This window comes from Rhododendron vialii, chromosome 2a (assembly GCF_030253575.1).
Source record: "Rhododendron vialii isolate Sample 1 chromosome 2a, ASM3025357v1".
NCBI lineage: Eukaryota > Viridiplantae > Streptophyta > Magnoliopsida > Ericales > Ericaceae > Rhododendron > Rhododendron vialii.
Window position 1 is genome coordinate 13,667,469 of NC_080558.1, and position 9,704 is coordinate 13,677,172.

A 9,704-nucleotide genomic window follows, 5' to 3' on the forward strand; every position below is an offset into this window, starting at 1 on the left:
TTTCAGTATTTTTTAGGTTAGGGTTTTCTGATTTATTAATTTTCTTGGACTATACAACCAAAGTTAGGGTAGTTTCCATATGTAACTTGTTCTTATTTTCATCATAGTGAAACCCTCAATGGAGTACAATTAAGCAAATGCTGCTGATTTTCTCACTCCTTTTTTTGTTAACTTCACTCCAATGCAAGTGTATTTTTGGTGCAAAAATATATTTGCAGGAGAGTGACGTTAACAAAAAAAGAGAGTGATAAAATCACTTCCCTTAAGCAAATTGCTTTCTCGCCTTTCGATTGCTTGTTTCTTTTGTTTGCGTGTGTGTTCTCTTACCCTAACATCTAAACCCTAGCTCCGACACTGCGTGTTTTGGTCACTTAATATGTTTCGACTCTGAGTGTAGGAATTCATTCCACAGCTCAAACTGCTGACCCTAAAGAATGCAAGGCGTTGGTGTTAATCACACAGAAGTAAGATGATATGCGTTTTGCAGGAAAGAATGCTATTTCATTCAACATTTATTGCTTAAATTTTCTTCTTTAAATTGTTCAGCCAGGATAACAAATATTGGAGACGACGATACAGATCTCGGCGAGCCCCCGAAAGTCTCGATTCATCCGAGACAAACGGGAGTCAGTGGCTCTGCCCCCGAAGGCGGCTTGGCAGTTGTCAGCCTTCCGAGTACAGTCGGCAGCGTACGGGGCCAGGTCGTAGTAATCATCCGAGTTCATGTCATTCAAGGCTCTTCCCAGAGTCTCTGCGGCTTCCCCGTACAGCTGCACGCATCTCCTCAAGGGCTTCGAGTACAAGCTGCGGCTGCTGTTGCTTTTCAACAATATTTGCATGTTGAGTCTCGCGTCGGTGGCATTGACGATAGCCAAGGTGAATGAGATGTAGGCGAGACTGTAGGGGTCGTGGATTGTCGGCGTTCGCGGGTTGGAGTAGAGAGCGTCCACGCAGAATTCGTAGATGGTGGTGGTGTTGCAGACGCTCTCGACGAGCTCGGATGTCGGTTGTGTTGGATGAGAGGACGTGGGATTTATAAGTAGGGTGAAAAAACAGCAGCAGAAGAACAAGAGGAGGAAGAAGAAGTTGTAGAGGCGGGGAGAAGGGAGAAAATAAGCCATTGTTGGTTCTTCTGGTTTGTGATTTTATGGGATAGGAAGGGACGTGGTTTGTATAAATAAGTGGTTTGTAATTCTACGAGGATTTCTCTGAGACAATTATGTGAGGTTTTCATCCAGGTCATTCATCTCGATAATCAATGATCAACGAAGAGTCGCAAAAAAAGACAAAAAGAAGGGGTAGATCCTCGTGATTTGTTTATATATACTTCCATATTTGATTCAATGGACGGAGTAGCACGAGGATCAACTTTATCGTCTTCTATGGGGGATTGAGTCAGAACAGGCAAAGACGTTTTATAAGGACCGGTCCAATACAGGAATTGATAGCACGAGGATTAGACTTTGAGAGTAAAACCCCATACCAAAGATATCTCCGAGGCTCGTAATAATCGTAGCCAATCTCCATAGTAGGGGGATCTTAAACAAAATGCTTTAAGCAAAATGAACGGTTCCTATTGATTTTGCGGGGGTTTGGAATAGTTAATTCCCAAATGGATTTTGTCCACCATAGCAGCGCTCACAAGATGTCTGCCAGAATTTCGCGATTTTCTTTGTCCGCAACTCTATGTTTTAGTGGCTGATTTTCCGCTTTCGAATAATCCAGCCACATTTACTGAGCCGGAATTAGTACACTTTCAAAACCAGGAACCCAATCACGTTGCCTTCTCAAGGAGGATCTAATTTGTGGCGGAATGTATGACAAGTGGGCCCCCGCATAATTTTTTTTTCTCAAAATTTGCATTTTCTTTATAACTTGATTTCATGAATTATTATGTTTTTAGTCACTGTAATGCATTTTGTTAATCACTTCGTTCTCAATTTTTTTTCATTTTGAATATTAGAACATCGCCATTAATACACTAGCGAAATGAGATGGCTAAATTAGGAGTGTACATAATCCGGATTAGTCTGGTTCTCTAGAAAATTAGTAACCGGACTATTTCAAAAGGTTTTAGAAAATTGGGAATCAGAACCTGACCAGAACCAAACCGCAAGACCGGTCCGATTTTGGTTCGGTTCCGGTTCTATCCAATAAGCATCCAAACACTTATTCACAAAATATGAACTCACAAAATTAAAGAAATAGGAAGATAATCTGCTGGAATAGGAAAGAAAGGAAGAAAATAAAAGCTTTCCTAACAAATGAGATTTCATCTCTAAATAAATTAAGTTTAGCAAGGAAAAGATTTTTTTTTTCCACGAGCAAGGAAAAGATTAACCTACCAAATTCAAATATATATTTAATTACACATACATATGTATTTCTATATTTATCGTAGTTTTAAATGGTCCGATTCGGTTCTAACCACGGTTCATTAATTGAGAACTAGTAACCGAACCAAAATTAACGGTTCTTATTCTTTTAGAACCATAACCTAGCCGTAGAACCACAAAATTGGACCAAATAGGAGGGTTCGGTCAGGATCGGACCGATTTTACGGTTCATGCGGTTTTCTTGAACACCCCTATGGCTAATGCAAACACTTCATCACCATTAAAATTGAAAAGTGGCTAAATCACTGGCTATATGCATTACATTTTAGCAATTACATACAATTTTGATAATTTATAGTTCCGTTCCTTTCTCTCTCCGGCCGGCAGAACTTACAACGGATTCGAATTTGGAGATGTTAGGTGTCAAATTCGAGTAAAAGAAATTCTCTCTAATTGGAGCAAAATTGCTAAATATGGGAATTCTAAATATTGTGTTTTGTATTGCTCTTAGATCGACTTGATTTCTGAGACAATTCAACCAATTGATTTGTTTTGCTAGTCTATGTATGCAACTTTCTTTAAATATGTTGGCTTTTTATTAGTTTTAGCACAAAACTTCTTCAATTATTCTAGCATTACTTTATCACGATTTAATTCAGGCAAAGTGTGTTTAGTGCTCCACTAACACCGATTTCTGGCTCCGTCAAGACCTAATTTCATCGTCCACTAATGGGAATCGGATATTCATAAGCTAGCCATGAGGCTACAATATTGAGCTCCTTGATAGGCAAAATTTGGGAATATTTGGAGTTTACCGTTTTGGTTGGAATCAGTCAACCTATGATGAGCTCCTTGTTATGCGATAATAAGCATGTGGATAAGTCTCTGGAGAGAGAGAGAGAGAGAGAGAGAGAGAGAGAGAGAGAGAGAGAGAACTGTTAAGACTTGCGACGAATGAGGACCACCGTTGCTGCAGCTGAGCTTTCTCACCAACGGATATCCTTGTAGAAGAATACTAGAAGAGGAATAAACTGAAGGAAATAACCCAAGAATGGGCCATATATGTACTCTCTCTACCACTAGAAGCTCACACCGCAGGCGAGCACATGTGTTCGAAACCGTTTGATGCACGTGTGCCTCACACGATAGACGTACAACCATACGCATCAGACGACCACCAAACGGGAGTGCTCACATGCACACTCACTTAGATAGAGTGTAGCCCGTTTTTTTGTAAGGCCATCCCTCTCTCTGGTTTTCTACTGCAGTAGCAAATCCTACTCTTCTTCGTCTCCTTCTTCTTGTTTGAAATGGCGACTACGGCCATGTATTCAACCTCGCGTTGCAAATTCGTCTCCAGCCACAGCAACAACGGGAAGACGAAGTTCTGTTTATCAAGCAATGCTTCTGAGCTTTTCGGGAAAAGAATTGGGTTGGATGCCAAGAGATGCCCCAAGAAAAGCAATGGAAGAAGAGTTGGTCGTAATCCTCTTGTGGTTTCTGCTGTATCCGACTCTAGCTCTTCTCAAACATGTCTCGAACCCGATGCTAGCCGTGTATCTCTCTCTCTCTCTCTCTCTCTCTCTCTCTCTCTCTCTCTCTCTCTCTCTCTCTCTCTCTCTCTCATTTCTGATAATTGACTCAATGTAGTGTTCTTTTGCTTACTACCACTTCCTCTTCCCTGTTTCGGCTATGTGCTACACTTCAGTTAACTGCACTTTTCATACGGTAAACTGGAAGTGTTGTTTTGCATGACAATTACCCGCTTTATATGGCACCCACGCTTCATTTTGTAGTTGCCGCAAGTGTTTTTGATGGAATAAAATTTTGTGTTGCTTCGAAGTTTTGGTCTTCACATTTAGACCGAGGATTGAACGATTGCATCAAGCACTTACCGATGTCCAATTGAGGTGATCTTGGCAAGAAACTTAACAAATTGAGCCTACAAAACGGGCAGTTGTTATCATCGAAGTGGGACTCAGAATAGCTCTCAGCTATTTTTTTTTTGAACAGCAAATTTTTTTTATTAATCTTTGAAATAGATACAAAGATCAATAGGAACAAGGAGAACGGCATCAAATTCCTAATAAAGGTAAGAAAAATCCTCTGCCTAATCCGAGACCCAAACCCTCAATTGGCAAGATATACAGTCGCTTTGTTTCCCGGTTGTATTGATCTTTTTGATGAAAAGCCCTCCACAAGATTTAGGTGCAATGAAGCGTTTCTTCTAACAAATTGAAATTGCATTGCAAATGATGTTAGCCAATGTTTGACACAACTTGCAAATAGTATTGTCATATGTACTGTTATTTTGGGACCCTTTTCTTCTTCTTTTTTAATCCCTGGCAGGGCGTTCAAATATTTCTTACCGGAAAACCGAGAAATTTCTCGGTGATTATCCCATAGTGTGAAGATTGCTTGCTTAATCGATTCCGTTTGTAGTTGATTTGGTCTTGTACAGCTTCTCGCGGGAATGGATTTCTAGTAACCATGGTCCATGTTGTGCGAACTTAAGTGCTTAAACGATCGCATTTGGGATTATTTGCTGAAACTTGCAACTCTCTAAAGCATGTTAACTCAGAAGCTATCAATTTCAAGCTTAAGAATTTCCGTTTGGTCTGGAAGTTTTAAGGGGCATCCTATAAGATTTCCTTTTGTGTCCCTTGAATTCACTGTGTTTCTTTTCTTATGTGTAACAATATTAAGGAAGCCAATTTTGTTCCATGTTGATCATGCAGAGTGTTCTTGGGGTCATTCTAGGGGGTGGAGCTGGGACGCGACTCTATCCCCTCACCAAGAAACGAGCGAAACCTGCTGTTCCTCTGGGAGCAAATTACCGGCTGATTGACATACCCGTGAGCAATTGCTTAAATAGTAACGTATCGAAGATCTATGTCCTCACACAGTTCAATTCTGCATCTCTTAACCGCCACCTGTCGCGGGCATATGCTAGTAACATGGGTGGATATAATGATGAAGGCTTTGTCGAAGTTCTTGCTGCTCAGCAGAGTCCAGAAAACCCGAACTGGTTCCAGGTAATGACTTTACGAAGGAAAGTCATTGCATTTCTCTGTCGGTATCAACATGAAATCTATCAGGTTTTTAGGCAAAGCTTGATATTGAACTCAGAGTTGTCACACACGACAGCAGCTTTGTTCCATTTCCTTTGTAGGTCTCAACTTATTGGTTATCTTGACAAGGAGGTGAAACATCTAATGGCATTAACGATTTATTTGGTTACCAATAAGCTTGTGGAACCGTAGAGAGGGTCTTCTAAGTTTCTAACTGCTTGAAGTATATTCGCTTCATGACTGTCAGGAAATGTCAGAAACTTAAAACCTGACTTGAAATACTGTTGAGAAAAATAATAAGATAATTCTAGCCTACGCATCAGAAAAGGATGTGGATAATCCAGCTTCAGATCTTAAGAAGGCCACTGCTCAAAGCCAGACAGGCCCCAATTTCTGATGCTGTTAGGATTAGGCTGCCTTCGATGCTTCCTTGCCAGTTTCTAGAATCGCGCCGAGCAACGACCCTGCTACTTATCCCATTGATTCTGGTAAAACTAACATAGTCTCCCTAGGCAATGAGGGAAACCCTCATCTTAAGCCTTCCTAAATATCAGGTATTTGTATGAAAAGGGCAGTCTTGGCATTTTTATTACTATTGAGTATCTGTATGCAGTGACTAAATACTGTTGATCATCCCACTAGGTTCTACTTTCAACAAAGGCTCACGTTTACATGCATAGCTAGACTGCAGCTGCACAAGGCATAACTTGTTGCGATTATCTGACTATGGTTTGGTTTCTGAAATTTTAGGGTACAGCTGATGCTGTCAGACAGTATCTGTGGCTATTGGAAGAACATAATGTTTTGGAGTTTCTGATTCTTGCCGGAGACCATTTATATCGCATGGATTATGAGAAATTCATCCTAGCACACAGAGAAACCGATGCAGATATAACAGTAGCTGCACTGCCAATGGATGAGAAACGTGCCACTGCTTTTGGTCTTATGAAGATTGACGACGAAGGGCGAATTGTTGAATTTGCAGAGAAGCCCCAAGGCGAGCAATTGAAAGCAATGAAGGTACACAATTGCCGTGGTTATGGATATTATTACTCGAACTATTTTCCTGTATCACCACTTCAATTCAGGATCGTACTGTGCCAAAAGTGTTCAATGACACGGCAGATGTTTTTGTTTGTCTTAGCGTTTTGCTTTTTATTCCCTTTTCATCCCAGGTTGATACTACCATTTTAGGCCTTGATGATGTGAGGGCCAAGGAGATGCCATATATTGCAAGTATGGGTATTTATGTTTTCAGTAAAGACGTAATGCTAGACTTACTTCGAGAGAAGTTCCCCGGAGCAAATGATTTTGGAAGTGAAGTTATTCCAGGTGCAACTGCGCTTGGATTGAGGGTAAGCCATGTCACGTAAATAAGTGTTTGCGGAATCTGTAGTATAACATTCCAAATTCCGAGGCAGTATAAGCATTCTTGGTTAATTATAGCACCAATTAGACAAGCTTTATCATAAACAAAATTGTGCAGTATAAGAGTATAGTTCCGAGCATCCATGAGAATCTAGACAAAAAGTAAACAGGTATTTCCGACAAAGTTAGTTATTTGTTCTTTTCTGTACATCTGAATTGCCATGTATAGTGTGCATACCCTGACCCTGTGCATTGAGATTGTACTGCCACTACCACCGTTGACGTAGCTTGTTACAGTAAGTGATGAAACTGAGGACTTAAACACACGAAGCAGCAGGTCGTACAACCTCATATGGTGTATTGATTCTGCTTTTTCTTTGTGTCTCTATACTTCAGGTGCAAGCCTACCTGTATGATGGTTACTGGGAAGATATCGGTACGATTGAAGCTTTCTATCATGCAAATTTGGGGATCACTAAAAAGCCAGTACCAGATTTCAGGTCAGTTGTGCTTGAAGCTCATTGTCAAGAGCCTTTACCACGTCCTTTCTCACATGGATACTCTATGCTGGCTAGAATTTTCAGCATTAACCTGATCTCCTGATACAGTTTCTACGATCGTTCTTCTCCAATCTATACTCAACCTCGATATTTGCCGCCTTCCAAGATGCTCGATGCTGATGTCACAGACAGTGTCATTGGTGAGGGTTGTGTAATCAAGGTTGGTTCCTTTGAAGCCAGACTCTACACTGAACTTGCACCACCTTTTATCTTTTCTCATCCCTCTTTTCTATCAAGTGTTACCTGGAGTACTTATCGTGAAGTTTGTAGAAATGCTTTTCCATTATTTTCTGCTATCCGTTTTTGAAGTTTTCTTTCAGGGTCTTGCACTATTGCTACAGACAATTGATCGATATGAATGATGTTAATCTTTATGTTAAATTTCCATGCAGAACTGCAAGATTCACCATTCTGTTGTTGGCCTCCGGTCTTGCATCTCTGAGGGTGCAATCATTGAAGACACTTTGCTAATGGGAGCTGATTATTACGAGGTAAATAGCTCTAGATGGACTAAATTTTTCTTGATCATTTTTGGTGATTAGAGTTGTAGGATATTGTTCGTATGCTTGGTGAACAAGAACTGCTTGATTTTTGTTAACTTGAACCTAAGTTCTGCTACTAATGACCACGTTGATCTTTCCTATGGCACCAGACGGATGCAGACAAAATTCTTTTACTAGCTAAAGGTAGTTTTCCGATTGGCATTGGGAAGAACTCCCACATCAAGAAAGCGATAATTGACAAGAACGCTCGCATTGGAGACAACGTGAAGGTCGTTTCTTCAGCTTGTATACTAACGTGGATTATTAGTTTGCTGCGTTGATGACATGATTGCAAAACACGATAGTTTTCCAAGTGTATTCTCAAGGAGCTTGAGTCCTTGACCCTGGTTAAGAAAGAGAAAAAGTCATAACACAAAAACTGATGGGTTTCTGTGAAGGAGAACCCATGGTCATTGGACCTCTCTCTGGTCAAGGCTGTAAAACTGAAAAGGAAGATATATTAGCTACAATATCAGTTATGTCAATGTGTTGGCTTCGTAAGAGCGATTCATAATATGATGGGCGACACTGGGTACCCTTGTCGTGAGGTACCAACTTGTATGACTCATTTCGAGACTTCTGGTACGACTGCCAACAGACAATACTGGTTAAGCTAACTGGTACCTTCGCTAAAGAAAACCGATTTGCAGGTAGAGTGTTAGTAATCACCATTTGTTCCATCTTTCTCCCTATCTCAACTACCATCTGTCCCTTTGAAATATAAAGGAACTAGATTGGCAAATCACCATTTGTACACAACACTGCTAGTTTTCTTTTCTTGGCTAGGCATCCCGAGGCAGGTTAATCATGGATATACCACGAATATACCGAGCCATTCCTTCATGCTCTCCTCTTCGGTATGATAAGTGGCCTTTATCTACCCCACATCATAGTCCAGATATGGAAGTTTTGGTAGGCAAGGATCCTGATTAAAGATATGGCATGTTTTGAGCATTTAGAGTTGTTGGTTTTGTGAAGCCTGATTCGGTTTGTGCTTTGCTAACTATCCGGTCTAATTTGTCACTCGTGGATGTACCCAACTATACTGGGGAACCAACAGCTCGGGTACTTACTTGCCTACTGACTCAAACTTGAGCACAATCCACTCAAGACACGCGCACAAAATGTTTTTCAAGTTTCCTCTTTCATTTCATATTGTTAGAGTTTGTCCTACATGGTTCAAATGTTACCCGAAATTAGTATATGAACGCAGGCGATCTCTCCATTCCTTGCATATTGATTCCGCTGAATGTCTGCTGCAGATAATTAACAGCGATAATGTACAAGAAGCGGCTAGAGAAACAGATGGTTACTTCATCAAGAGCGGCATTGTCACTGTAATCAAGGATGCTTTGATCCCCAGTGGTACCATCATTTGAAAATTGAAGCCATTTGTAACCTATACATGCAGTATGTGTTCTTTCTTCTTCTCCTTCCAACGGTCCGGAACCGGGATACTGTAGTGCAGGGATGCCCTACAAGGTCCCCGGATCCCATCCTTCTTAGTTCTTCCTCTCCCCACTTTTCAAAATCTTCTCTGATTATTTGCATTAGTTCCAAAGAATGTTTGATTGTATTTCATTCTGGACAGGAAAAAATTTGTTTGTTTTCGTTTTCCTGAATTTTGTCAGTTTTGCTTCAAAGTTTCTTACTTTTCCAGTTTATCATAACGAGAAGCAGTTAATTATAAATTACAGAAATATGTCTTTGTTCTTCGCATCGAGACGAGTCGGAAAAGTCTAATATTTTGATTAAAAGCTAAAAAGGATTTACCACCAATGAAAATAACCATTATATTGGGGGAAATGTATTTTTTTGGTTCGACAG

The 9,704-nt window shown here is 40.4% G+C and overlaps 2 protein-coding genes across 3 annotated transcripts; one reads left to right on the forward strand and one right to left on the reverse strand.

The window, feature by feature from the left end:
* Positions 1 to 542: 542 nt before the first annotated feature.
* Positions 543 to 1,121, reverse strand: LOC131317165 (cell wall / vacuolar inhibitor of fructosidase 2-like). Its single transcript, XM_058346737.1, has one exon. It carries the CDS (start codon positions 1,119 to 1,121, stop codon positions 543 to 545), a length of 579 nt encoding a protein of 192 aa, XP_058202720.1.
* A 2,199-nt stretch (positions 1,122 to 3,320) lies between these two features.
* Positions 3,321 to 9,499, forward strand: LOC131316914 (glucose-1-phosphate adenylyltransferase small subunit, chloroplastic/amyloplastic-like). Of its 2 annotated transcripts, XM_058346433.1 has the most exons (9): positions 3,330 to 3,892; positions 5,075 to 5,371; positions 6,158 to 6,427; positions 6,583 to 6,762; positions 7,172 to 7,275; positions 7,384 to 7,495; positions 7,728 to 7,826; positions 7,988 to 8,107; positions 9,140 to 9,499. In XM_058346433.1, exons 1-9 carry the CDS (start codon positions 3,647 to 3,649, stop codon positions 9,254 to 9,256), a joined length of 1,545 nt encoding a protein of 514 aa, XP_058202416.1. In that variant the 5' UTR covers positions 3,330 to 3,646; the 3' UTR covers positions 9,257 to 9,499. The 2 variants fall into 2 exon arrangements, with proteins under 2 accessions (XP_058202417.1, XP_058202416.1); XM_058346434.1 differs by lacking the exon at positions 7,988 to 8,107 and having other exon boundaries at positions 3,321 to 3,892.
* Positions 9,500 to 9,704: the final 205 nt, after the last annotated feature.